This window comes from Orbicella franksi, chromosome 6 (assembly GCF_964199315.1).
Source record: "Orbicella franksi chromosome 6, jaOrbFran1.1, whole genome shotgun sequence".
Taxonomy (NCBI): Eukaryota; Metazoa; Cnidaria; class Anthozoa; order Scleractinia; family Merulinidae; genus Orbicella; species Orbicella franksi.
Window position 1 is genome coordinate 15,130,244 of NC_138150.1, and position 27,832 is coordinate 15,158,075.

Consider the following 27,832-nt stretch of genomic DNA (forward strand, 5'->3'; position numbering starts at 1 on the left):
GGCGTTATATTAATGACGGACAACAAGGCGGACAAACTTATGCAACATATTGTGCGCAAAGTTCTATGACAATTTCTTTTCCAAAGTTAAACAAATCAAACTTTGCTAATTTCAAAAAAATCAGTAAAAACAAGAGAAAAAATTTAGGGAAAACGATCTTTGTTTTTCGGCCACCTCAATTTCAGGAGAAAGAGAAAACGTCATTTGAATATACCATGCGTAATCTATTTGTTATGTTTATTACCGCTGTTTGTTTTCTCTTTCTCTCTTTCTCCCGATGATCTTTGGTTGACAAGCTAGTGTCACTTTTGAAAGGCCTGGGACGAGCTTCGAAGATTCTCCGCACGTGGCAAAGTGCGCATGTTCCAAGCATGATGGTGAAAAGAGATGGCGGAGGATGAAGAAGATGACCCGGTCGTTGCGGAGGTTTGCTTTATCACGACTGTGGACAAACTTCCACCATTAACTAAGAGAGCAGTTTTATAAGGCATAGATCTTTCTAATTCTTCCATAGGTGGACGTTTATTTGGCCCAGACTTTGGCCAACAAGCTCTACTTGTTTCAGGTATTTCTGCATGTAGACGTATGGTAAACGTATGAATCAATGCAGAAATTCCTTGAAACTTTCTGCATGGAAATTTAGTATTACGAATTAGCTCGTGTTAGTTAAGTTGTTATAAAGGATGAGTTTGAACTCCACCAGAGATATTTCCTTCGAAATTTAAGTCTGGTCCTGACAGCGATAAACGTTTGCCATATGTTTTACTAAGAAACTTTGCTTGACTCAGAGAATTGAGAGCCGTTTAAGGTTTCGTTCTTCCGCCCTCTGAGCTCAGTTATAGCCACAGGCGTAAGTGGGAGCAGAAGTTTTTAATACCCTCTGAGGAGGATGTTGTATTTTTTGCACACAAAGTTGTTGAATGGCAAGGCTTTAATACTTCCAGCAACTTTCCTGTTGATTTTTTAATTTTTATAAGTGCCTCATATGCCAAGATAATGCAAAAATCAAAGCACTGAGCTCTGTCCTCGTGTACCAGTTTACAAAAACTTAAATAGAAGAACAAACAATACACTAAAGAAGCAATAACACCAAATTAAAAGAAATACTAATGGTGAACCCAGCACTTGTTACTTGCACACACTGTAGGCAGAGCTGAATTCTGTCACATAAATGGTGTTAATGCTTGATATATTTAAAAGGATTTCACACAAAAATAGCCAGGTCAGATCAAAGACCTTTTAAAGAATCTGCCATAAAACCATTAATGGGTTTATGGTAGATTCTAAAACAACCCAGTTAAGCCTTATACCACTCAGTGATATTAGGCATAACCTTTTTAACTATTAGTTGGCTTTGACAAGGATATTGGTGTTCTGTAACCTTATGTGTCACTTAGGCACAGAGAGGATTATGCATGTACTGTATGTACAGAGTGTACATGGACAGTATTGTCTTACCACTTGAATTAATGCTGCTTAACATAACATATATAGTTATAAATATTAATATCGTGTTCAAAATTTATTTTTTTTCCTTTTCCTTTGGTCTAAGTCCCAAGTTAGAGAAAAGTTTATTTTAAAGAACTATTGAGTTGTACCGTTCTATCAATCATATACCTGTTGGTAAAAGAGTTCACGTGATAAAATTTAGTAATGAAATTTCTTCTCATATTTGTTTTAGTACCCAGTACGTCCTGGTGATATACCTTATGACAATATACCTCATATTGGAGCAAGAATTAAGCCAGAGCAGCAGAAGGTAAGAAATCTAGACAGACTCCGTCACTGATGTATGATGAGGTATAGGTGCTGATAATAGTAGACAAGATCCTCATCAAGCTGTCTAAAGAAAATTCAAAGTGGGAATTGAATTCAGTGTGAGAAGTGGATCAACAGAGTTAAAAATATTCTGTTTTCAGAAGTTATTAGCAGTGCAATCACAAAGGTACAAAAGAGTGTTCAAATTGTACCAGCTCCTCTGTCAACAAAATTTTACGCAGTGGAACCTCCGGTTGGGACCAGCTAGGCATGACATTTTGGGTGATCGCTTATGGGAGTATGGCATTTCAAAGACCTTTGACAATGCCCCTCTCCAGCAGACACGAGTTTCCAGTTTCGCTTCTTTATTTGCTGTACATACCATAGTTGCATTTATCTACATGTATATTTGCTTTGCTGTTCAGTAACTGCTTCTGTCTTGTGAATGATCAATGAGCACATGATATGATCATTAAGACAAGTGCACAGAGACTGTAGCTGTAAGTTTCATGTGATTCAGTAATCAGTGTTGTACTGCCTTGTAAGTTCATTTTTTAACTTGTATCAAAAGTGGATTCTTTCTAACCTTATACACGTATTATCACATGCCATATTTCATGATTTCAAACCTTTTTTGGTTGGTTGTGTTTGTTTGACTACAGGTTGAACTGGAGTTATCAATAAACACAAATAGTGCAAACTATTATGCACCAAGAGGAGAGCAGATTGCTCATGATGTGGATGGTTCCACCCCATCATCTGCTTCAGAACAAAAAGATACATTTTTTACCAGGTGTGTAAACCTAAGAAAGTTAGAATTAGCCCTTTAACCATGCTTTTAGTATATACACTATACCAGGGCTGTCATTAACTCTTGAGGCACTTGTTTCCTCAATCTTCACACTCCTAAATAGAAGCAAGTGCCACAGGCTATGGCCTCACATACATCCTGCGGTGCTTTCAAGTTATTTGATTTCTTTCCTTGCAGGGTTTACCTCCAAACATTTTCAGCAGGGTTATGCAGTGCATTTGAAGAAAGCCTTACCCTATTTCAGACCTGAGTCAAATTTAACCATTATCCTATTTCAGTCCTCTAAATATTAATTTGTACATCTCTCTAATACTGCTACATGACCTCGGCCAACCAGGAATAGCTTCCTTTTGCCTAAACATTTGACAAGAGGGTTCAGATTCCACGATTTTGGTTACCCCACTCTATTTACATTTTGTCCAGACTTGCTTGGCACCTACCCTTCATTTGAATATTTTCTCATCAAGTTAATGGTGTGGAAAGTAGTTTCAATTAAACTTCATTCCAGTTTAGTGTACAAAACATGCACAGTGTACCCTATTCAAGACCATAATGGTCAAAATCTATAACCTGTTTCAGACCATAATGACAAAAAAACCATTCCCTTTACCATCTCATGTACTTATGTACATGTAGCTCGTGTACACCGGTAAGGCAGTGCCCTCTTATTTTTTTTGTTTTTGGTGTACATTGTTGGACACTGTGTCTGGTATATTTGTGTCTCGTCCAAATTTTAAAATCCGAATAGCAATAAAAATATTAAATAATCTTTTTATCTGGGGGAGAGAGGAATGATGAATACTACGTTTTCTTTTGGGTCATCTCAGTGACAAGATGGATAAGCAGGTCCTTACTTCATCTCGAGCCTCAGAGGATGTGAGCCGCTATTCTGTTGGCATTCTAAGAGAAGGTATGTACTTGTATCATTTATGTACATGTAGGTTCTGTTCCAGTTGAGAAAATTAGAGCAGATAATTTGATAAAGAAAAAAATTGAAAAGGGAAACTAAGGCATTGATTTTAGGGATTTTTTTTTATCGAAAATTTTTCTGGAAATTGAATGGGGATTTCCCAAGAAAGTCACTGCAAGTTATCAAAGATCATTAATTTGTGGGAGTTGGTTTGGTGTAACTGTTTGTTATGAACTTTAGATCAAGGGAGATAATCAGCTTCACTCTCTCATTGCTGCTGTATGTGCATTGTGTCAATGGGTTCCAGCAAGTTGTTTAGGCAAAGTACACATAAAAAATACTGGAGGATGGCATCTTTCTCCTTCAGTAGACCTATAAATTTCTCTTCTCAGTTTTAGCCAGGATATTTTTCATAATTTATTATTGAAATAGCATACAGTGTACATTATTCATAACTCCTTCTTATTAGGAGAACTTCACCTTACTCCCATACATGGTATACTTCAACTGAGGCCAAGCTTCGAATATCTGAACAAGGGCGAGGCAAATATGCGTCAGGCCTCCAACCTTGCAGAAGAAGGTAGATTTACAATACTACCATTTTTGAGCTACCGTGAATGGCCAACTGTTTTTCTGTGTTGTTCCATGCTTAAAACACATCAAGTTTGTCTAGACAAACTGTCGCGTTTTGTAATTGAAGCAATTAACGTTTAGAGCGTGAACACGTCAAGTCTGATGCGAGATAAAACTGCAGAAGATAACCGCCAAACCCTTGTAGCAGCTTGACACTAAACAATGAACTGGCTTTCCTTCTACGAGAAATCTTCAATTTTGCTGTTTTCAAATACTGAAATTGTTCTTTTAATTTTCTATTTCTGCTTATGTATTAGTAACAACATTTTACGGAAAAGTGATGTTGAATTTTTATTTCGGTGTATTCAATGTTGTGAATTATACGGGTAATTATTTCTGGGATTTAACTTAGTTCCAGTTTGAACAAAAAGTAAAAAAGCTTTACATAGTTTTCGCCTTACCTTGCTTGGGTGTCGGAACACATGACATAACACCTGCCATTACATAAGAATTCTCTGGCTCAAGATGTTACACAAACCATTAGTCAATAAAAAATTGGTCCTGTACAACCGTGACGATTCTCAAATTCCAGGAGCTGATTTCGTCGGTTCGCAGATTTAATACCCTTTGGAAATTTTGAAATGTTTGTTCTTATTTATTTCAGGGAACTGCACTTAAGTTACAAAAAACTTGACGCAATGTTTTCAAAACCTGTGTTTCATGCGCAGAAACATTCAGGCGGAGCTGTCAAGACTTGACGTGTTCACTCTCTAAACGTTAATTGGTTCAATTTGACTTGAATGTTTTAAGCGTGGAACAATGCGGAAAAAAGTTGGCCGTTCACAGTAGCTCGAAAATTCACTTTGTTAGATGATTGAAATGATTGATGTTTCAAGTTTTGTTTGTGTCTTAGATGAAAGGGGGAGTCTAGCTAGATATACCATAAATTATCATATAACTTTCTCACACCTGCCTTTTCTTCGACCATGTTCTGGTTGTTTGAAGAAATACATCAAACACGAAAGACCCAGATAGACCACATTTGACCAAACACAGAGAAGAGAGTTGAAAATATGATTTGTAGCAGAGTATTTTTGATGAACTTCAAGGTGGTTGGAAATTTGCTCAAACACTGTCTTGAGTGTTTGACATAATTATCTTCTCAATCAAAACTAAAACTAAGGAGAAATAAAGAATTAAAATGGTAAAAATCTATGCTAATTAAGATCAGATATCCAAACACAGTCACGGTCATGATTTGCTTTGTTTAAACTTGATGAATAATATTAGTAAATGGGTTTGGAAAACCTGTTTGAAATCTGATGGACTGTTAACTTATCAAAGGAGAGTAGAAAATATTTGGTTATGTCATGCTACAGAATTTCTTTAGACTTTAATTGAAGTGTTGGCTTACTATAAAAGCCTTTAGGATTGGTAGTATGCAGGACAACATTCATCCCAGCATGGTTGAAAGTCGACAAAGTCTCATCAGAAAGGGGATGGAACCTGTGGTAGACTTGCGACTCCCCTCCAGAGAGTAGCGATACCTGGCCTAGATTTGAAGTTTTCATTTATCAGTTCTTATGCAGGGCTAAAAAAAAACCCCGTCTGGTCATCCGGGACAAGTAGATTTTCCCTTCGGGCAAGTAACTTTCTCTCCTTACTTGCCCCACGGGGAAGGACCCAGGCAAGCTGTTCGCCAACTAAATTTTTGATAACGATTTTGAGAAGAAAAGGTAAATTTTAGGCTCAAGGGTAATCGAGTGTTTAGATGAAGCTTGACGAAAATTACAATTTATAGTGTTGTTTTGTTGATTGCGTGACGCGCGCTCATGGCTCACAAGTGGTTGCCTAGCACGTGATCAAAATCTGCCCAGATCAAATTTCCTTCCAGGATTAAAAGTAGCCGCGTTGGGCACGAAAACGCTATGTTTATTTCGTTAAATTTTAGCAATTTTCTGGGAGCATTTTCCAGTTTCTCTGTACAAAACTTAACCCAACAACGATACATTAAAGCTGTAGAAATTGTACACGAAAAGAAGTCACATATTTCTACTGCAAAAAAGAAGCCAGCATTTTTGATGCTACAATCCAGGTAGATCTCTGTTTTCTGCCTATGTCAAAACTGAAGTGGGAAGGCGACTTGTCGTTAATTCTGCGTGTTATAAATTTCTCGTGCTTTTCTTCACAATGATTTCGTGGAGCTAGCTAGACAAGATGCAGGTGAACATTCAAGGAGTCGAACGCGATCTTTGGCGAATTGAACAAATTGACTCAAGGCTGTATAATAACGAAGATACCCAGTGTGTAATACAGGAACTAGGAAATAAGTTCACGAACGAACAACATCAACTTGGGAGTTCATCCATGTTAATTATTACAAACTGTACAACATCCTAAAAGTGGAATGAAGAAGTTAAAAGTTTTGGAAGCATTACAATATAATGGCGTAAACATGAAAGTGATCAGCACTAAGAGAACTACAGTCAAGATGGGTTTAGTACATTAAAACACGCCTGTAGTTTGACTTCCATTTTGGGGTTCATGAATTATTAATGAGTTTGAAAACTTGGGCAAGCGGGGAAGTGGCCTGGGCAAGCAAAATTTGAGAGTTATTTGCCCAACGGGCAAGGTGGAATTCAAATATTTTTCGAGCCCTGTTATGGAAGATTGACTTGTTTTACTTATGTGATTAAAGTTTTGTCTATCATCAGGAGATTCCCAAGATGAGGAAGAAGAGGCTAAACCATTAACTGTAAGTGCAAGAATTATACTATACTGTTAAGTGATCTGTCTCCCTGTTTTGGTTATTGGGAAATCATCCATTTCCAGCATTATGAAGGACCTATATTTAACAGAGACAAGGTCAATGTTTGTTCTTTTTTGGGGGGGAGGGGGGTGATTTGAGAGAGTGGAATGACATGAAGGACAAGTGGTATTCCAGAAAATACTTTTATGACCTGTAAATAATAATGAGTACACTAAGAACTGAAAAGGTATGTGAAGTTAACTGAGAAAGAAAAGAGTAACTGAGCATTTTAGTGTCACAGTGACAAATCACCAACTCATTCCTATCAGTTTTATCATGTATGCAAAGTTATTTGTTTGAACTCAATGTTTATCCATGAAAATCTTGTGTAGTGACTGGCTTAAGTTTGAAGTTTTTTTGGAATAAGGGATCTTTGCAGTTTTACAGCACTTAAAATTTATTCTAAATGTTGACTTACATGGGCAAAATACAGAGGGAAAACTGGTTCAAATATACTGTTGTGCTGTGATGTTTTCCAGGTTAAATTTGCACGGCCTGAAACAGAACGGGCTAAGGCTCAGCGTCTATCATCATTCAAATACCTGGAAAAGAAAAAGGCAGAAGAGCTGTGGAAAACTGTGGAGTTCTTCAATCCACAGGTACTTGGGGTGTTATTTGTTAAAAACTTACAATCACCAAGCTTTTACATGTACTTTGACTCTACTTTATATATACCCTTCAAAAGAGTTGAGATTTAAAAAAAAAATAGGAGAGTTCATACATGTACTTACAGACTAATACTAGTGAGTTAATACTTTTTAGTCCCATTGGTTTTCATGCATTTCTATTTCAATTAAGAGTAGAAATTACAGATGGAGCAGCCTTGCTGAAGACACATGTTCTGGCTGCGAGCAATTTCATATCTTGCAGTAAATTATTATTATTTTGCCGCCTACATTTACATGTACTTTGCCCTAGAGTTCCGACACAAGTCTTGACTCATAACAAATCCATCTTCAGCCTTCACTGCATACTGCTTCTGTTATCCTGCCTGCTACAACAGGCTGAAGAAGGAATTTCTGAAACAATTTTACTGATATTTGAATTATTTCCTTCGCTTTTAGGATGACATTGCTGCTGCGGAACATAGTTTGCTATATTGCCAAGAAATGGAGAGTGAATCCCCAGAGTTCAGAGTCACTCCAAGGTATTTAAATCTTCAGTCTCCTTTACATATTTCACTTCCAGCTGTTGTTTTATTGGCAATACTCTCTTGAAAAATTCAGCAAAAAGAAAACTATTCATAAGATTATTAAATAAATGTGTTTTAACCAAAACAGAAAAAGGATTTTACAAATACCAATAATCCTTTTATGAGACAGTTTGTTTGACTTGTGTTGTTGTTATCATCATCAGTTCCTTCTCTCTGGTTTGTGTGTAGGGTTGTTGTATATTCTCAATAATGTGCTGTTTATGATAGATTTTATGATAATTATTATTTTATATAAATTGCCTGGTTGTTTGTCAGAATACAGTATAATTCAAAAATTGTAAGGGCAGTAGTACACACTTAATAGATTATAAACTGTCAGATAACATATATTGTGTAAATTGTATCTACATTGAACAGATACATGTCCACAAATTTATGATATAGTGCATGTTATTGATTTGAGGGAACCTAACCAAAACATACAAAAAAACAAAAACAAAAACAAAAACAAACAAAATAATAATAATAATAATAATAAAACAAAACATACAAGGCAAACATTGGTAATTTTTTTTGCTAGATATTCTTCACATGTAAAACACTTTGTTATGATGCATTTATTGTGTTTCTTGTTGCTACCTGTACACGAAAAAATGCTAACAAAACAATGATTTTTTTCAGGGATTACTTGAAGTTACTAACTCCTTCACCCTCTCAGGAGGAAAGGTAACAATTCACTTTCTGTTTTTCAGTTTTGAAAAATATTGATGAAATCCCTGCTTTATTGTTACATCAGATTTTTTCCTAAGCAAAGTTAGGATTTTAACAAATAGTTAAGAATACCCTCAGTCACTATGCTGGAGAGATGTAGCCAAGAAAAGAAAAACTAAGCTGTTTCATTGACAAGCCCATGGTTCTTTTCTGACCTTTGCACCTTAAAAGTTACCCATGTCTTAGTTTTCTACTGAAATTTCAGTCACCATTAATCTGTCCTTCAGATAGTGAAATGAGCCAGCATCTGGCTCTTTGCTTCATACCTGATATCTGATGCTCATGTTTATCTTCCTTACAGCTCCAAGCCTCCAGTACCTAGCAATGTGCTGTCTATGACACAACTGAAGATAATGGACTTGCCAGATCAAGTCAAGGCTCTGCTTATTAATGGTGAGTTGTAATTGGTTGAGCCTTTAAGCTCCAAAAGCAATGTACATTAAATTCTCCTACCTGGTACATGAAAGGCCCTGTGCTTGATGTTTTCCAAAAGGCTTTTTGGGTGGCTTATCCTGGGGGTTGGGTGGGGCTGTGGCCTCATGGTTAGTGCACTCAATTCTTGAGTGAGTGGTCCGGGTTCTAGCCCTGGCCGGGGACATTATGTTGTGATCTTGGGCAAGTCACTTTACACTCCCAGTGCCTCTCTCCACCCAGGTGTATAAATGGGTACAGGCAAATTTAATTCTGGAAGGTAACCCTGCAATGGACTAGCATCCCATCCAGGGGTGAGTAGAAATACTACTAGTCGCTTCATTGCACTGAAACCGGGATAAGCTCCAGCCTGATGAGCCACTTGACTCACATGCAGACTTAACCTATCCTGGAGGGTGGTAAGATGGTCTACTACCACTGTTATCCTCCATAAATTGTAGACATCTTTGAGCTTATGATGGATACTGAAGTGTCCAAAACATGTTTTCTAAACTCAAACATTCTTTCATAGTTCTGAAAGTTTAGTATCTTTTCTACTGCTATAAAATTTTGGTAATGTCATGAAAGTAAATTATATGTGATGATTTGGAGGACATACTTGGTGATAGGTGTACATGCATTATAGATCAGAGATTACACTTCAACAACTGTGTAATACTTCTTCTTTCTGCAGCTAAAGTGATCAGTTTCTCGCAGTTGTGTAGACTGCTCTCGCCTGGAGCAAAAGAAGCCTCAGTATTGAAATGTGTCCAGCAGTATGCTGTTTTAGTGCAGGGCTGTTGGGTGGTAAAGAGGTAAGAGTCATCCATCGACTGCTATTGTCCCCTTGGCAAATTAAACCAACCAAAAGCTGTTGTGTAACCCAACACATGAACTAACCATTACATCATGATGACTGTAATAGTATCAATGTTTAAGAGTGATTGCACTTGGTTTCATTATTGACAGTACCTTTTTAATTAAGGGTAAAAATAGGTTTTCTGTAGAGCAAAATTCACATAGATGTAGCCTTAAGTTGCCTGTAGTATATTGCTTGGGACTTCATGTAGCTTCTTCTTTCTTTAAAGTTGATAAGACTCAAGCCTGAATTGAATTGTTCCAGTTACATGTACCATAGCTACAAATTTTACAGTTTTCAGTATACTCTAAATTTGAAATTAAAAAGCCTACAGTTATTGTCAGTAGCTTTCTCTTTTGGTATGTTAATCAGTTCTTTGTTTGCTTTAGTGAGTTACTGTACCCAGAAGGAAGCATCAGTCCTAACAGTGGAATTGCTGCTGATATTTTATGTAAAGGAAGAGATTATTTAGTAAGTCCAACTTTTCTTTATCTTCAAAACAATAAAAAAAGTATGCGTTAAGTGCTCTCCACTCGGTTTCTTTGTCACAAACCGTGAACTGCTAAATCCAAATTAGAATCAATGATCCTTACTTTAGTCTAGGGATTTAAAGAAATTGGCAGACTTTTCTTGATGTAAGAATGAATGGAATGTTGCATCACAGATGAAGTCAGCTTGGGTCTGAAATACTCTGAAATTTAGTTTGTTGGTAGCCAGTGGCAGTCGTGTGGTTAGTCGGGAGTAGTGCAGAAAGTAGTGATAGGGTAAAGGGTTACGAGAATAGCCAGCTCACTCTTCATTATTTTCACTGTTATTATACAAGAAGCTTGATAAAAGGCTAAATTTTGACATGAAAAATTGCAGATGTGGAGATTTAACCAGAGCAGAGTGGTTGTACGAAAAGACATTAAATCAGTTACAAAGGTAAGATCTGGAATGGTTTATTGGCCAGCCTCCTTGATCAGTGTTCATCAAGAGTAATATCAACATCTCTAATAATAAGATTATTAGAATCTCTTATTAATTTTATTACTCATTCTTCTTTTAGCTACCAAGTGAAGACATCAAGGAAATGCTAGATCAGGTGAGAAGATATTGGGTATTGGTTAAACAGTATAGGAACAAAAACCAGTTGATGTGAAAACATGGTCGTAAGGATCAAGTGCACAGATCCTGCAGTTTTTATCACTGATGTTGTTAAACAACATGATATCTTGATTGCTCCAGAGTACCCTCAAGTACTTACGATAGGTGGTGGGTACTTCAATAAACTCTTTTCTTAAATGGCACTTGTTTTTGTAACTGTATTATTGTAAATTTCTGACTCTGTATTTTGAAGATATTCAAGGATCTTCAAGGATATTTATTCATAAAGTTATCTCGGGATCTTCAGTTCTTGCCAACATCCTCAAAGATCTTTAATATTCTTGTCAGGATCTGTGAGGATCTTTCAGGGGTTTTAACTTGTTAGGGCCTTTTGGGATCTAGATCTTTCTTGCCAGGACGTTCAAGAGTGCTCTTCAAAGAACTTTTAAGAATCCTTGAAAGATCATTATCTTTAAAAGAAAGGTCTTTAAAAGCCTTGTAAGGTTTTTCACCTGGGTTACTTTTGGTCACAAAGTTGGGTTATGGGTGTTGGCCATCACTAATAATTCAAGTATGTGCAAAAGGTGTGGCCTCAATTTTAGCCATCTCCTGTGTTCCCTACATGGCTCCAGACTCTGAACAAAGAAAAAAGAAAAAGACAATAATATTTTAAAAGCCAGAATCGAACCCAGGTTGTCTGGGTTACGAGCAAGTCTCATTACACCACCAAGGAGGCAGCTGCCGGAAAGAGATTATTTTAAGAATATATTGTGTTACCATTACTAATATTAAGAGCTAACCGAGTAGGCTAACTGAAACGCTAGTTAGGCTAACCAGAGTAAACAGCTGGCTAACCTGAGTGAAAAGTAGACTCTAACTGGGGTGCTATAAATAGCTAACCATACTCGTTCCCAGTGCATTCGGAAGTCAGAGCCATTCCTGTAATTAATCACTATTGTGTTCCGTTTTTATATATTACAAAGTGATTGTGTTTTTTTCTCCTTTATTTCTATTCAGATGTCACGCATGAAAGTACAAATGGGTTGGGAGTTTGTCTTGCCATATGGTCTGGAGTTTATTCAAAAGTAAGTGGACCAATCCTTTGTTTCACTTTGGTTCAAATTAATTTGCATTGTCAATTTTTTTTTAACCCAACCAGTGAGCTACTAAATATTATAGACAAATTGTTATTATCAATTTTAACAATTATTCCACAGGCGCACATTGAATATGAGATAATAGATAGCTAATGAGGCACATAACGCCGCGTTGGCAATAATAATCTTATATCCAATGAGGATGAGTGGAATAAACGCTCTCAAAAGAAAACTTAACTACAATAAAAATAAAAATGCCCCCCCCCCCCCTAAAAATATGGAGCATAGTATAATTAAAAACAGAAAACATGTACTCCATGTTTCTATCAAATTATAGAAACAAGTTCGTGGAAGTTTGGGTGAACGAGAAATGCTGTGGGAACACGAGCTACGTGAAATCGAGAGCAAATAATCTAATTGTTATAGTATAAATCTATTAGTCATTCAAAACTTTATCTAAATCCTTCTCACACAGACTTTGTAAACGTAAAGAAGCGGCCGTCATTTTGTTAACAAGCGCACACTACTATGCTACTTACTATCTACAACAGAATAGATAGTAAGTAGTGTAGCCAATCAGAGAACAGCAATCGAGATAGAACGCTACTAGATTTATACTAAAACTCGATTGAAACATGGAGTACATGTTTCCTATTTCTTTAAGAAATTTCCGTGCCGAAAAAAAGAAAATAACATGTTTACATTGATCACCAAAATGTAAATTCGCTTAGCTCGCACCATTGATCATTACATGTATGTCAACAGCTGGTGCTCATTCTGTGTTTCTATTGAGTTACAGGAACACGATTTTAAACCAATCAGTTCGCATATTTTCTTAGGGCTATTTTCATATTGCTTGTATATCGTGGTGGCGAAGCCAATGAACCTTGAACTGCATTATCCAATAATCCAGTTTTTAAAAAACGGCTATCTGCCTTCACAAGGCCTACTTATAGCCTTTTACAAAATAGCTGGTATCTTACACTGTAATAAAACTATTGTGGTAAGAGGATGAACTGAACATGCCATCCACGATAGGAACAGTGGTATGTCTCATGCAGTCAAATTTTGCGTAAAAGCCCAGCAGTTCAATTACTCTTGGATCTTTCTTTACAGTTACTGTCAACGGTAATATTAAAACAATATCCAATGGTACAGTGGCCGATGACATTGCTGTGTAAACACTTAAATTACAACTTTTAAGAATTTTCTCTGTCATGTCAATACATTATTATACTGTAATTTTACTGGCAGAGAATTCAAAATTTCAGGACCTTGACAGAGTATTGATTAAACTGTGTGTTTTCTTGTCAGGCATCCTGATGTGTACAAACAGCAGCTGACCATGTGGGAAGCAAAATATCAAGTGTAAGAACCTTTTTACTCAGTGCAGTGTACATCTAAATGTTTAACCTTTGCCATGCCCGCCCTGTGCATTAAGTCCATTGCACCATCACATTATCTCCTTTCCAGATGTTATGTTGTCGTCACTCAATGCCCAGGGGAAGATTGTGTAAAAATGGTTAGCCAGGGGTCTCGTTGCGCTGTGACCCAAACCCCAGACAAGGGGCTTATAATTCAAAAACGGCATGGTGAAATTTTTTTATATTATCAAATTGTTATAAGCATGATTAGACGCAACTTTTTGGCAAAGTTTGAAAAATTCTGTACGTAGGGTTCAAAGCCACCTTAAACTTTCAAACCTGTAAGTACGGCTGCCAGTCGAGGCCAGAAGCCGCTACTAGATCTTGCCTTTTGTATTATCAGGGAAAAGTCAGGAAATTTTGACAAGTGATGCTTTTGGCAGCCATGATAACTGTTTTATAAAGTGGCAAATAAATAAATTCACGATAAAAGTTTTTCATTGTAACTGTAGATTCAAACTTTTCGTTTATCTTTTTGCAAGGCTCCAAAAACAACTGAATGTTCCAAAGCAAGACAAGATAGGAATGGACCTCAGAAGAATAAATGCTGGTAAGCAACTTGCATCTCTGGCTCATTTTCAGATTCAGATTTCAGATTTTTTATTGTTTTGCACTATTGCAATTATTTCGCAAAAGCCTTTTGAAACTATAAGTAAAATGTAACAAACTAAAATTTAGTTATCTTCTACCCTTCGCCCAGTTCTGGTAACCTTTCTTTTCTAGCTCGTAATATTTTCTCCAAGAATTTCACGAACAATGGTACTCGGGTAGGCCTGTCCACCCCATAACACTGATTTCTTTTTGTTTTTCTTGTTGCAATTACGTTTGTACCTCGCTCTCTCTTTGCTTTGTGTTTGCTTTCTTTGTTGGTATTACGTTAGTGTCTCGCCCTCTCTTTGTTTTCTGTTTGTTTGTCTCGTTAGTATTACGTTAGTGTCTCGCCCTCTCTTTGTTTTGTGTTTGTTTTTCTTGTTGGTATTACGTTAGTGTCTCGCCCTCTCTTTGTTTTCTGTTTGTTTTTCTTCTTGGTATTACGTTAGTGTCTCGTCCTCTCTTTGCTTTGTGTTTGCTTTTCTTGTTAGTATTACGTTAGTGTCTCGCCCTCTCTTTGTTTTGTGTTTGTTTTTCTTGTTAGTATTACCTTAGTGTCTCGCCCTCTCTTTGTTTTGTGTTTGCTTTTGTTGTTGGTATTACGTTAGTGTCTCGCCCTCTCTTTGCTTTGTGTTTGTTTCTCTCGTCAGTATTACGTTAGCGTGTCGCCCTCTCTTTGTTTTGTGTTTGTTTGTCTCGTTAGTATTACGTTAGTGTGTCGCCCTCTCTTTGTTTTGTGTTTGTTTGGCTCGTTAGTGTTACGTTAGTGTCTCGCCCTCTCTTTGTTTTGTGTTTGTGTGTCTCTTTAGTATTACGTTAGTGTCTCGCTCTCTCTTTATTTTGTGTTTGTTTGGCTCGTTAGTGTTACGTTAATGCCTCGCCCTGTCTTCGGTTTGTGTTTGTTTGTCTCGTTAGTATTATGTTAGTGTCTCGCCCTCTCTTTGCTTTGTGTTTGTTTTTGTTGTTGGTATCAGGTTAGTGTCTCGCCCTCTGTTTGTTTTGTGTTTGTTTATCTCGTTAGTATTACGTTTTTGTCTCGCTCTCTCTATGTTTTGTGTTTGTTTTTCTCGTTAGTATTACGTTAGTGTCTCGCCCTCTCTTTTTTTTTGTGTTTGCTTTTCTTGTTGGTATTACGTTAGTGTCTCGCCCTCTTTTTGTTTTGTGTTTGTTTGTCTCGTTAGTATTAGGTTAGTGTTTCGCCCTCTCTTTGTTTTGTGTTTCCTTTTTTTTGTTGGTATTACGTTAGTGTCTCGCCCTCTCTTTGTTTTGTGTTTTTTTTTTTTCTCGTTAGTATTACGTTAGTGTCTCGCCCTCTCTTTGTTTTGTGTTTGCTTTTCTTGTTGGTATTACGTTAGTGTCTCACCCTCTCTTTGTTTTGTGTTTGTTTGTCTCGTTAGTATTAGGTTAGTGTCTCGCCCTCTCTTTGTTTTGTGTTTTTTTATCTCGTTAGTATTACGTTAGTGTCTCGCCCTCTCTTTCTTTTGTGTTTGTTTTTCTCGTTAGTATTACGTTAGTGTCTCGCCCTCTCTTTTTTTTTGTGTTTCCTTTTCTTGTTGGTATTACGTTAGTGTCTCGCCCTCTTTTTGTTTTGTGTTTGTTTGTCTCGTTAGTATTAGGTTAGTGTCTCGCCCTCTCTTTGTTTTGTGTTTCCTTTTTTTTGTTGGTATTACGTTAGTGTCTCGCCCTCTCTTTGTTTTGTGTTTCCTTTTTTTTGTTGGTATTACGTTAGTGTCTCGCCCTCTCTTTGTTTTGTGTTTTTTTTTTTTTTCTCGTTAGTATTACGTTAGTGCCTCGCCCTCTCTTTGTTTTGTGTTTGCTTTTCTTGTTGGTATTACGTTAGTGTCTCGCCCTCTCTTTTTTTTGTGTTTGTTTGTCTCGTTAGTATTAGGTTAGTGTCTCGCCCTCTCTTTGTTTTGTGTTTGCTTTTCTTGTTGGTATTACGTTAGTGTCTCGCCCTCTCTTTGTTCTGTGTTTGTTTGTCTCGTTAGTGTTACGTTAGTGTCTCGCCCTCTCTTTGATTTGTGTTTGTGTGTCTCGTTGGTATTACGTTAATGTCTCGCCCTCTGTTTGTTTTGTGTTTGCTTGTCTCGTTAGTATTAGGTTAGTGTCTCGCCCTCTCTTTGTTTTGTGTTTTTTTATCTCGTTAGTATTACGTTAGTGTCTCGCCCTCTCTTTCTTTTGTGTTTGCTTTTCTTGTTGGTATTACGTTAGTGTCTCGCCCTCTCTTTGTTTTGTGTTTTTTTTTCTCGTTAGTATTACGTTAGTGTTTCGCCCTCTCTTTGTTTTGTGTTTGTTCGTCTCGTTAGTATTACGTTAGTGTCTCGCCCTCTCTTTTTTTTTGTGTTTGCTTTTCTTGTTGGTATTACGTTAGTGTCTCGCCCTCTTTTTGTTTTGTGTTTGTTTGTCTCGTTAGTATTAGGTTAGTGTCTCGCCCTCTCTTTGTTTTGTGTTTCCTTTTTTTTGTTGGTATTACGTTAGTGTCTCGCCCTCTCTTTGTTTTGTGTTTGTTTGTCTCGTTAGTGCTTTGTTAGTGTCTCGCCCTCTCTTTTTTTTTGTGTTTGTTTTGCTTGGTATTACGTTAGTTTCTCACCCTCTCTTTGTTTTGTGTTTTTTTGTCTCGTTAGTGTTTTGTTAGTGTCTCGCCCTCTCTTTTTTTTGTGTTTGTTTTGCTTGGTATTACGTTAGTTTCTCACCCTCTCTTTGTTTTGTGTTTGTTTGCCTCGTTAGTATTACGTTAGTGTCTCGCCCTCTCTTTGTTTTGTGTTTGTTTGTCTCGTTAGTATTACGTTAGTGTCTCACCCTCTCTTTGTTTTGTGTTTGTTTGGCTCGTTAGTATTACGTTAGTGTCTCGGCCTCTCTTTGATTTGTGTTTGTGTCTCTCGTTAGTATTACGTTAGTGTCTCGCTCTCTCTTTGTTTTGTGTTTGTTTGGCTCGTTAGTGTTACGTTAGTGCCTCGCCCTCTCTTTGGTTTGTGTTTGTGTCGCTCGTTAGTATTACGTTAGTGCCTCGCCCTCTCTTTGGTTTGTGTTTGTTTATCTCGTTAGTATTACGTTAGTGTCTCGCCCTCTCTTTGTTTTGTGTTTGCTTTTCTTGTTGGTATTATGTTAGTGTCTCGCTCTCTCTTTGTTTTGTGTTTGTTTTTCTCGTTAGTATTACGTTAGTGGGTCGCCCTGTCTTTGTTTTGTGTTTGTTTTTCTTGTTGGTATTACGTTAGTGTCTCACCCTCTCTTTGTTTTGTGTTTGTTTGTCTCGTTAGTATTAGGTTAGTGTCTCGCCCTCTCTTTGTTTTGTGTTTTTTTGTCTCGTTAGTATTACGTTAGTGTCTCGCCCTCTCTTTCTTTTGTGTTTGCTTTTCTTGTTGGTATTACGTTAGTGTCTCGCCCTCTCTTTGTTTTGTGTTTTTTTTTCTCGTTAGTATTACGTTAGTGTTTCGCCCTCCCTTTGTTTTGTGTTTGTTTTTCTTGTTGGTATTACGTTAGTGTCTCACCCTCTCTTTGTTTTGTGTTTGTTTGTCTCGTTAGTGTTACGTTGGTGTCTCGCCCTCTCTTTTTTTTGTGTTTGTTTTGCTTGTTGGTATTACGTTAGTTTCTCACCCTCTCTTTGTTTTGTGTTTGTTTGTCTCGTTGGTATTAGGTTAGTGTCTCGCCCTCTCTTTGTTTTGTGTTTCCTTTTTTTGTTGGTATTACGTTAGTGTCTCGCCCTCTCTTTGTTTTTTTTTTTTTTTTGTCTCGTTAGTATTACGTTAGTGTCTCGCCCTCTCTTTGTTTTGTGTTTGCTTTTCTTGTTGGTATTACGTTAGTGTCTCGCCCTCTCTTTGTTTTGTGTTTGTTTGTCTCGTTAGTATTAGGTTAGTGTCTCGCCCTCTCTTTGTTTTGTGTTTGCTTTTCTTGTTGGTATTACGTTAGTGTCTCGCCCTCTCTTTGTTCTGTGTTTGTTTGTCTCGTTAGTGTTACGTTAGTGTCTCGCCCTCTCTTTGATTTGTGTTTGTGTGTCTCGTTGGTATTACGTTAATGTCTCGCCCTCTGTTTGTTTTGTGTTTGTTTGTCTCGTTAGTATTAGGTTAGTGTCTCGCCCTCTCTTTGTTTTGTGTTTTTTTGTCTCGTTAGTATTACGTTAGTGTCTCGCCCTCTCTTTCTTTTGTGTTTGCTTTTCTTGTTGGTATTACGTTAGTGTCTCGCCCTCTCTTTGTTTTGTGTTTTTTTTTCTCGTTAGTATTACGTTAGTGTTTCGCCCTCTCTTTGTTTTGTGTTTGTTTTCCTTGTTGGTATTACGTTAGTGTCTCACCCTCTCTTTGATTTGTGTTTGTTTTTCTCGGTAGTATTACGTTAGTGTCTCGCTCTTTCTTTGTTTTGTATTTGTTTATCTCGTTAGTGTTACGTTAGTGTGTCGCCCTCTCTGATTTGTGTTTGTTTTTCTCGTTAGTATTACGTTAGTGTCTCGCCCTCTCTTTGTTTTGTGTTTGTTTTTCTCGTTAGTATTACGTTAGTGTCTCGCCCTCTCTTTGATTTGTGTTTGTTTGTCTCGTTAGTATTACGTTAGTGTGTCGCCCTCTCTTTGTTTTGTGTTTGTGTGGCTCCTTAGTGTTACGTTAGTGTCTCGCCCTCTCTTTGGTTTGTGTTTTTTTTATCTCGTTAGTGTTACGTTAGTGTCTCGCCCTCTCTTTGTTTTGTGTTTGTTTGTCTCGTTAGTAATACGTTAATGTCTCGCCCTCTGTTTGTTTTTTTTTTTTTTGTCTCGTTAGTATTACGTTAGTGTCTCACCCTTTCTTTGTGTTTGTTTGTTTGTCTCGTTAGTATTACGTTAGTGTCTCACCCTCTCTTTGTTTTGTGTTTGTTTGGCTCGTTAGTGTTACGTTAGTGTCTCGGCCTCTCTTTGATTTGTGTTTGTGTTTGTCGTTAGTATTACGTTAGTGTCTCGCTCTCTCTTTGTTTTGTGTTTGTTTGGCTCGTTAGTGTTACGTTAGTGCCACGCCCTCTCTTTGGTTTGTGTTTGTGTCGCTCGTTAGTATTACGTTAGTGTCTCGCCCTCTCTTTGGTTTGTGTTTGTTTATCTCGTTAGTATTACGTTAGTGTCTCGCCCTCTCTTTGTTTTGTGTTTGCTTTTCTTGTTGGTATTACGTTAGTGTCTCGCTCTCTCTTTGTTTTGTGTTTGTTTTTCTCGTTAGTATTACGTTAGTGGGTCGCCCTGTCTTTGTTTTGTGTTTGTTTTTCTTGTTGGTATTACGTTAGTGTCTCACCCTCTCTTTGTTTTGTGTTTGTTTGTCTCGTTAGTGTTTTGTTAGTGTCTCGCCCTCTCTTTTTTTTGTGTTTGTTTTGCTTGGTATTACGTTAGTTTCTCACCCTCTCTTTGTTTTGTGTTTGTTTGTCTCGTTAGTATTACGTTAGTGTCTCGCCCTCTCTTTGTTTTGTGTTTGTTTGTCTCGTTAGTATTACGTTAGTGTCTCACCCTCTCTTTGTTTTGTGTTTGTTTGGCTCGTTAGTATTACGTTAGTGTCTCGGCCTCTCTTTGATTTGTGTTTGTGTCTCTCGTTAGTATTACGTTAGTGTCTCGCCCTCTCTTTGTTTTGTGTTTGTTTGGCTCGTTAGTGTTACGTTAGTGCCTCGCCCTCTCTTTGGTTTGTGTTTGTGTCGCTCGTTAGTATTACGTTAGTGCCTCGCCCTCTCTTTGGTTTGTGTTTGTTTATCTCGTTAGTATTACGTTAGTGTCTCGCCCTCTCTTTGTTTTGTGTTTGCTTTTCTTGTTGGTATTATGTTAGTGTCTCGCTCTCTCTTTGTTTTGTGTTTGTTTTTCTCGTTAGTATTACGTTAGTGGGTCGCCCTGTCTTTGTTTTGTGTTTGTTTTTCTTGTTGGTATTACGTTAGTGTCTCACCCTCTCTTTGGTTTGTGTTTGTTTGTCTCGTTAGTGTTACGTTGGTGTCTCGCCCTCTCTTTTTTTTGTGTTTGTTTTGCTTGTTGGTATTAAGTTAGTTTCTCACCCTCTCTTTGTTTTGTGTTTGTTTGTCTCGTTAGTATTACGGTAGTGTCTCGCCCTCCCTTTTTTTTGTGTTTGTTTTTCTCGTTAGTATTACGTTAGTGTCTCGCCCTCTCTTTTTTTTGTGTTTGTTTTTCTCGTTAGTATTACGTTAGTGTCTCACCCTCTCTTTGTTTTGTGTTTGTTTGTCTCGTTAGTGTTACGTTGGTGTCTCGCCCTCTCTTTTTTTTGTGTTTGTTTTGCTTGTTGGTATTATGTTAGTTTCTCACCCTCTCTTTGTTCTGTGTTTGTTTGTCTCGTTAGTATTACGGTAGTGTCTCGCCCTCTCTTTTTTTTGTGTTTGTTTTTCTCGTTAGTATTACGTTAGTGTCTCGCCCTCTCTTTTTTTTGTGTTTGTTTTGCTTGTTGGTATTATGTTAGTTTCTCACCCTCTCTTTGTTCTGTGTTTGTTTGTCTCGTTAGTATTACGGTAGTGTCTCGCCCTCTCTTTTTTTTGTGTTTGTTTTTCTCGTTAGTATTACGTTAGTGTCTCGCCCTCTCTTTTTTTTGTGTTTGTTTTTCTCGTTAGTATTACGTTAGTGTCTCACCCTCTCTTTGTTTTGTGTTTGTTTGTCTCGTTAGTGTAACGTTAGTTTCTCGCCCTCTCTTTGTTTTGTGTTTGTTTATCTCGTTAGTAATATGTTAGTGTCTCGCCCTCTCTTTGTTTTGTGTTTGCTTTTCTTGTTGGTATTACGTTAGTGTCTCGCCCTCTTTTTGCTTTGTGTTTGTTTTTCTTGTTGGTATTACATTAGTGTCTCACCCTCTCTTTGTTTTGTGTTTGTTTATCTCGTTAGTAATATGTTAGTGTCTCGCCCTCTCTTTGTTTTGTGTTTGCTTTTCTTGTTGGTATTACGTTAGTGTCTCGCCCTCTTTTTGCTTTGTGTTTGTTTTTCTTGTTGGTATTACGTTAGTTTCTCGCCCTCTCTTTGTTTTGTGTTTGTTTATCTCGTTAGTAATATGTTAGTGTCTCGCCCTCTCTTTGTTTTGTGTTTGCTTTTCTTGTTGGTATTACGTTAGTGTTTCGCCCTCTTTTTGCTTTGTGTTTGCTTTTCTTGTTGGTATTACGTTAGTGTCTCACCCTCTCTTTGTTTTGTGTTTGTTTATTTCGTTAGTATTACGTTAGTGTCTCACCCTCCCTTTGTTTTGTGTTTGTGTGGCTCCTTAGTGTTACGTTAGTGTCTCGCCCTCTCTTTGTTTTTGTTTGTTTGTCTCGTTAGTATTACGCTAGTGTCTCACCCTCTCGTTGTTTTGTGTTTGTTTATTTCGTTAGCATTACGTTAGTGTCTCACCCTCCCTTTGTTTTGTGTTTGTGTGGCTCCTTAGTGTTACGTTAGTGTCTCGCCCTCTCTTTATTTTGTGTTTGTTTATCTCGTTAGTATTACGTTAGTGTCTCGCCCTCTCTTTGGTTTGTGTTTGTTTGTCTCGTTAGTATTACGTTAGTGTCTCGCCCTCTCTTTGTTTTGTGTTTGTTTGGCTCGTTAGTATTACGTTAGTGTCTCACCCTCTCTTTTGTTTGTGTTTGTTTTTCTCGTTAGTATTACGTTAGTGTGTCGCCCTCTCTTTGTTTTGTGTTTGTTTATCTCGTTAGTATTACGTTAGTGTCTCGCCCTCTCTTTGGTTTGTGTTTGTTTGTCTCGTTAGTATTACGTTAGTGTCTCGCCCTCTCTTTGTTTTGTCTTTGTTTGGCTCGTTAGTGTTACGTTAGTGTCTCGCCCTCTCTTTGATTTGTGTTTGTGTGTCTCGTTAGTATTACGTTAGTGTGTCGCTCTCTGTTTGTTTTGTGTTTGTTTGGCTCGTTAGTGTTACGTTAGTGGCTCGCCCTCTCTTTGGTTTGTGTTTGTGTGGCTCGTTAGTATTACGTTAATGCCTCGCCCTCTCTTTGGTTTGTGTTTGTGTGTCTCGTTGGTATTACGTTAGTGTCTCGCTCTCTCTTTGGTTTGTGTTTTTTTGGCTCGTTAGTATTTCGTTAATGCCTCGCCCTCTCTTTGGTTTGTGTTTGTGTGTCTCGTTAGTATTACGTTAATGTCTCGCCCTCTCTTTGATTTGTGTTTGTGTGTCTTGTTAGTATTACGTTAATGCCTCGCCCTGTCTTTGGTTTGTGTTTGTGTGTCTCATTAGTATTACGTTAATGTCTCGCCCTCTCTTTGAGTTGTGTTTGTGTGTCTCGTTAGTATTACGTTAATGCCTCGCCCTGTCTTTGTTTTGTGTTTGTTTGTCTCGTTAGTATTGCGTTAGTGTCTCACCCTCTCTTTGTTCTGTGTTTGTTTGTCTCGTTAGTGTTACGTTAGTGTCTCGCCCTCTCTTTGATTTGTGTTTGTGTGTCTCGTTGGTATTACGTTAATGTCTCGCCCTCTCTTTGGTTTGTGTTTGTTTGGCTCGTTAGTATTACGTTAGTGTCTCGCCCTCTCTTTGTTTTGTGTTTGTGTTTGTCGTTAGTGTTACGTTAGTGTCTCGCCCTCTCTTTGATTTGTGTTTGCGTGTCTCGTTGGTATTACGCTAGTGTCTCCCCTTGTCTTTGATTTGTGTTTGTTTCTCTCGTTTGTGTTACGTTAGTGCCTCGCCCTCTCTTTGTTCTGTGTTTGTTTGTTTCGTTATTATTACGTTAGTGTCTCACCCTCTCTTTGATTTGTGTTTGTTTTTCTCGTTATTATTACGTTGATGCCTCGCCCTATGACATTAGTGACCTCCTTTCTTTTTTCTCTTTTTCCTTTCCATTCCATGAAAAATTGTAGTTAACATTTTTCGGAATCCACGGAAAAAAGTGGCAAGGTATAATTTCTAATCGGGAGTTTGCATTCCATTGGACTTTCCTTCCGGAATTCTCGGTTGAATGGTTGACCTTTCGGAATTGAACAACGTTTAGATTTTCGTACCATTTGTCGACCGTTTTGAAATTTTCTGAATTTGTTGAATGAAAAGCATCACGTTGGTGGCTCATTCTCTTTTTGTTTTTAATGTAAGATGGCTTGCTACCGTTTGTTTGTTTGTTTTTTTGCAAAAATGTTGGTTAGGAATTTTTTATTCAAAATCTCTTGAATTTAACCTTTGTGATGAAAGCAAACTGTTAGTGTAATTCTATTTATCTTTGGCTTTAATTTGTTTTTTTAGTGTTTATGTTGTGTTGCTTTATTCACTCCAACTTACCCTTTGGCCTTTTTTTTTTCGTTTCAGCAGACTCTGCGTTCGTCGCTGGAAATAAGAAGCTTCCCAAGTCTTTAAAATCCAAAGCTAATCATGTTATGAACCATGACACTTTACATGAAGGACCTGTTGCCGAGGAACACTCACCAATGGAAATAGACTGTAAAGAGGTCGCTAGTAGTGATTTAAATCACGACTTACATAAGGAACCTTTTTCAGCTAATGGTGAACATTTACAGGACTCGCTAAAAATTCTACAAGAATTTGTCCGTGAAAAGCTGCATAGAACAGTGCTAAGTTTAGCTGATTTTAAAAGACTTTTACTTCTGCGTCAAACTGGTGAGTGATATTAGCAATATTTTTGGGTTGACCCGTGGGGTGTGTTGTTTACCCTTTAAATTTTCCCGTCCCTATTAGATTGTATTTGTCTAGCATACGCGTTCGTGTTCTCGAATGTGAGAATGTGTGAACTAGCCGTATGGCTTAGCATATTGCCACTAGTATCCTATGCTATCCTATTAGAGGCGAAATGGAGCATAAAAATGCAAGCGTTTTAACATCCTGCGTAACGGTTTTGGCCGGTTGATCAAAAGGAGATCTGACTGTATTCATTACTTTTTTCAGAGCTTGCCAACTCGGGATCAGTGTAAACTGAGTCGTTATGTACTCAGCCTTTCCGATATACTTTACTTTTAAAACGTTATCAACAATAATCGATAGTGATCTGCGGTTTATCGCTACTCGGACAAAAATACCTTTGTTTTCTCAAAAGAGTCGAATCGATGAGTTGCCCAGTTGGAAGAGGAGATTCGTTATTACTTCCGTGAGTGAGGTTAAAGCGTTTTAGATTTCCCTAGAGATCCGAAATATTCCTTGAATGTTGAGAGGCCAAGCGTTACGCTGGAAAACTCAATTCAAAGTCGCTTTCCTTGTGATCGAAATAGAGCGCGCATAACGACAGAAAGAAATTCATATCATCTTCTGTTGCATCGTTGTTTTATGTAGCCTGACAATGGTTTTATTTGTTAGCAAGCAGTCCTGGAGATCCGCTACTTGCTGGAGTACCCGACACATTGCTCGAGAAAGCGATTCTTTCTACTGGAGCCACAGAGATCGATTTCAAGGTACATACTTGGTCGTTGTAAACAGAACTCGCATGTTTTATGTCGCAACAGTCACTTAGATTTATCTGTTACTCAGCTTGGTAGAACAATTGAGAAAAAAAAGGAAGAACTGGTTTATGATAGCGTTGATCGCTTACTCTTTTCGTCCTTTATAAGAATTTTGCTACATATTGAAATATTGTCTTGGCACGCTCTCGTTTTATGATCACTGGTTTCTCTAACGATTTTTTGTGTATATTTGTCCAGTGGCCTTCAGGCGCGCTCTCAAGCGATCTTCAGTCAAGGAGACTTTTTGCTTTCAGAAGTACGGGAGACTCGGCAGATCAGGTAAGGACTGACAGAAAAGTTCTACCTAATTCCAACATTATGCAAGATTACTGAAGTTCTTTTCTGTTTGTTGCCTTCCCGTTCCTACTGTAGGCGTAAAGGAAACGAACTAAATGATCAGGGAAAAATATAAGTCAATCTTAAAGAGTCTATTGTCGCAGAACCGGTTTCTCTAGCATGACTCTAGCAACACTCCCCCCTGTGTTAGTTCATAATTGACTACTCTCCTAGGTGAAAAAAGCCACTACATGTCAGTGTTTACTCAAGGAGATAACACATTGATACCGGCCAGGGCTCGAAGGAAACTCGGGCTTTTTGATCCCCAACTCACACCACGTCCACACCACGCCACATACAAACAACACAGAACTGCATCATAACCGTTGTATTTTGGTTTTAGTATCGCGCGCTGGTACTGGACATGTTCAGCAAGGCTTGGGTCTTGACGAGGAAAGACTTCAACGCCAGGGCCAAGCAGCAAGTCGGAGCCGCGCCCGGAAGAAAGGAGTGGATGATAATCCAGCAGGTTAGAAATTAAACCTAGCATTTAACAAACTGGCTGATTCAGGAGACCACACCGGCTTGCATTGCTTTCTAGAGGCTCGTCACGCATTGTTTAGTGCCCAAGGCTAGTGTTTACGTTGCCAACGCGTGTATCTAACAATGGGCCGAATCCGCGGTATTGGACTGGAACTATTAACTTGCAATAGAGGCTCATGCGGGGGAATATCATGGAAAAGAGATTAAGACGAAATCCGATAGAAAATCGAGCAATTTCAGGTTTTAGTGGACAAAAATCTGGTACCAGAATAATTTTAAGTATTTTACAGTCCTTTTTACACTTTTTTAAAGCTAAAGATATAAATAGTTGCCTGAAATAACGCCGAAAACAATTTCCCATGGGAACGAGAGAAAATAAATTTCGAAGTTCAGAGAAATTGTACAAACACAGGTAAAATTTCATCCTCCGTTTCATTTCACCAGTACTTTCAATTATTATATCTCTCAGTTGGTACGCGCGCTGTGATTGGTCAATTTAGCGGGCCGTAATCTCTACTGTACGGCCCGCTAAAATTTAAAGCTGTTTTTGTTGCCAAAATGTTTCGTGATTTATCGCCAAGCGTTCTTAACTTTTTTAGCAATTAAAAGGTTAAAACTTTCTTTTACTTCTGAAATTGTGTATTAAAACCTGCTAACGACTTAGGAGTCACTTAGCAACGATTTCAAATTGAGTCGTTTTGCTTCTGAAGTGCGTTAGAAATTTGAAGCCTTTCCGCGTGAAAAGAAATCGTTCCCGAGCCCGTCAGACACGCAGTAGAGATATAATAAATATCTTACTAACCTCGTTTTCTCGGTCCGTACTGTAAGTTACACATCCTCTTTTTCCCCTTCTATTTATGGCCCGCGCGCTTCGCGCTTGGCCATAAATCGATGGGGAAAAAACTTGGTCCGTAACTTACAATACGGTGCTCGAACTCGGTTAGTAAGAGGTAGTGTTTCGTACAAAGTTCAACATTTGTTTTCGACATTTGGTGGTGCTAGAAATGATTTTTTTTTTTTTTTTGAGAAGATATTTAGAAAGTCCTACAGCAGTTTGCAATACGATGTAAATAATCTTGGTACTAGGTTTTTGTCCATTTGTTACTTGAACTTCGGGTGGATTCCGTCTTAATGTCATTTGTATTTGATAAGACTTCCCGTATTAGCCTCAGTTACAAGCTAGTTCTAATACCGAGAATACGAAGATGGTCTATTCCCTGTTGCACTGCTTTCTGTCCGCAAGTAGCGGGTTGTTGCCATAAGGAAGGAGCTTGCAACCGGATTTTATGGGTAGGTGATACCAAGCTGGGTCTTACGTTGATATTTCTAGCTTGTGAATCAGTGATAGTGCTAATTGCTGTATTTTCTTCTCTAAGGATCTGTTAGAGAGGGTTGGTAACAAGCATACCCAGTTGTATCTCCGCGGAACATCAACCATGTTAACAAGTCTTTAGCCCCTCTGGAGAGATCGTAATATTATCTGCTCAGTCACCGATGCGAGAGAGGCCTCAAGAAGGATTTAGCGTCGCGTTACTCGTCATTCGTCACGCATCACGCACCTGCCATGTGATGCTTCAATCATTTTTACCGAGCAATGTTTGAACCCCTCACTCGGCACACCCCAAGGTTTCTTCTGAAAACATTTTGTCTCTGGGCAAAAGTTTCCTCTTCGTAGGCAAAGTGCAAGGGTTTTCCTCGCAAATTCCAAAAAGCAAAGAAAAGTTTGCTCGTTTTACTGACGTTTTACACTCTTGAAAGAGCTGTGTCACAGACTGTGAAGTCTAGTGTATTTTTATTCGAATAAAAGCTTTGAACCCTCGCGGGAACCAGTAGATTCTAAGAGACAGACAAACCGGTGGTTATGCTCCCTTCTGTTTCGACACAGAGAAGCGCCAAGCTCCTCTCTCGTGACAACCAGGATTTACTGAAAACAGAATAGGTTTCTGTGACAACTGATGCAAATGCGCTGGGAAGAAGTAAATTATTGCCCGTAGATGAATGTAACTGAGTGAGGGGATGATCGTATCGGTAATAAAATGACACTGCAATGGCGATCTTGACGGAATGAGAAACGATTAAGACGGACTTCTTCCGCTCTCTGTATCGCCTTGTTTCTTTCCCAAGAGACAGGACATCTTCTATGGCTTGAGATCTGGACTGAAACTACTCTTTCATATTGAAAGTTCGACCAAAGTTGAGAAGAATATGTCAGTAGGAGTGGGTCTCAGTAACCTGTACTGGCAATAAGATGGAACGCTGCTAAATAATAGGACAGAATAGCTTCGCGCGACTTTTGTAACGCGAAACAATTTTAAACCGCGCGTCCTCGATTGTGAACACCAGACTAAAATATTTATTGTATGCCTGGAGAGAAGTGGATAACAATTCCTTTTTCATCCAGTGATAAAGTTATTTCCTAATAAATACAGTTGTCTT

At 38.1% G+C, this 27,832-nt stretch overlaps 1 protein-coding gene across 2 annotated transcripts; it reads left to right on the forward strand.

Annotated features, from left to right (window-relative positions):
• Positions 1-350: 350 nt before the first annotated feature.
• Positions 351-27,240, forward strand: LOC145490990 (DNA-directed RNA polymerase III subunit RPC5-like). 2 transcript variants are annotated; one of them, XM_081470120.1, is made up of 23 exons: positions 351-426; positions 515-565; positions 1,682-1,759; positions 2,421-2,551; positions 3,397-3,479; positions 3,949-4,059; positions 6,767-6,807; positions 7,341-7,460; positions 7,926-8,008; positions 8,696-8,740; positions 9,087-9,178; positions 9,891-10,011; positions 10,445-10,526; positions 10,920-10,979; positions 11,104-11,139; positions 12,159-12,226; positions 13,553-13,606; positions 14,145-14,212; positions 23,436-23,744; positions 24,435-24,529; positions 24,776-24,856; positions 25,257-25,382; positions 26,773-27,240. In XM_081470120.1, exons 1-23 carry the CDS (start codon positions 388-390, stop codon positions 26,848-26,850), a joined length of 2,052 nt encoding a protein of 683 aa, XP_081326246.1. In that variant the 5' UTR covers positions 351-387; the 3' UTR covers positions 26,851-27,240. The 2 variants fall into 2 exon arrangements, with proteins under 2 accessions (XP_081326246.1, XP_081326247.1); XM_081470121.1 differs by having other exon boundaries at positions 23,439-23,744.
• The last annotated feature ends 592 nt before the right edge of the window (positions 27,241-27,832 follow it).

Bases quoted from the DNA above. Each gene is read 5' to 3' on its own strand.
- LOC145490990 (XM_081470120.1), top strand. From the start codon at position 388: ATGGCGGAGGATGAAGAAGATGACCCGGTCGTTGCGGAG. The intron at 566-1,681 runs GTATTTCTGCAT...TATTTGTTTTAG, and splicing joins ACAAGCTCTACTTGTTTCAG to TACCCAGTACGTCCTGGTGA. The intron at 4,060-6,766 runs GTAGATTTACAA...GTCTATCATCAG, and splicing joins CTCCAACCTTGCAGAAGAAG to GAGATTCCCAAGATGAGGAA.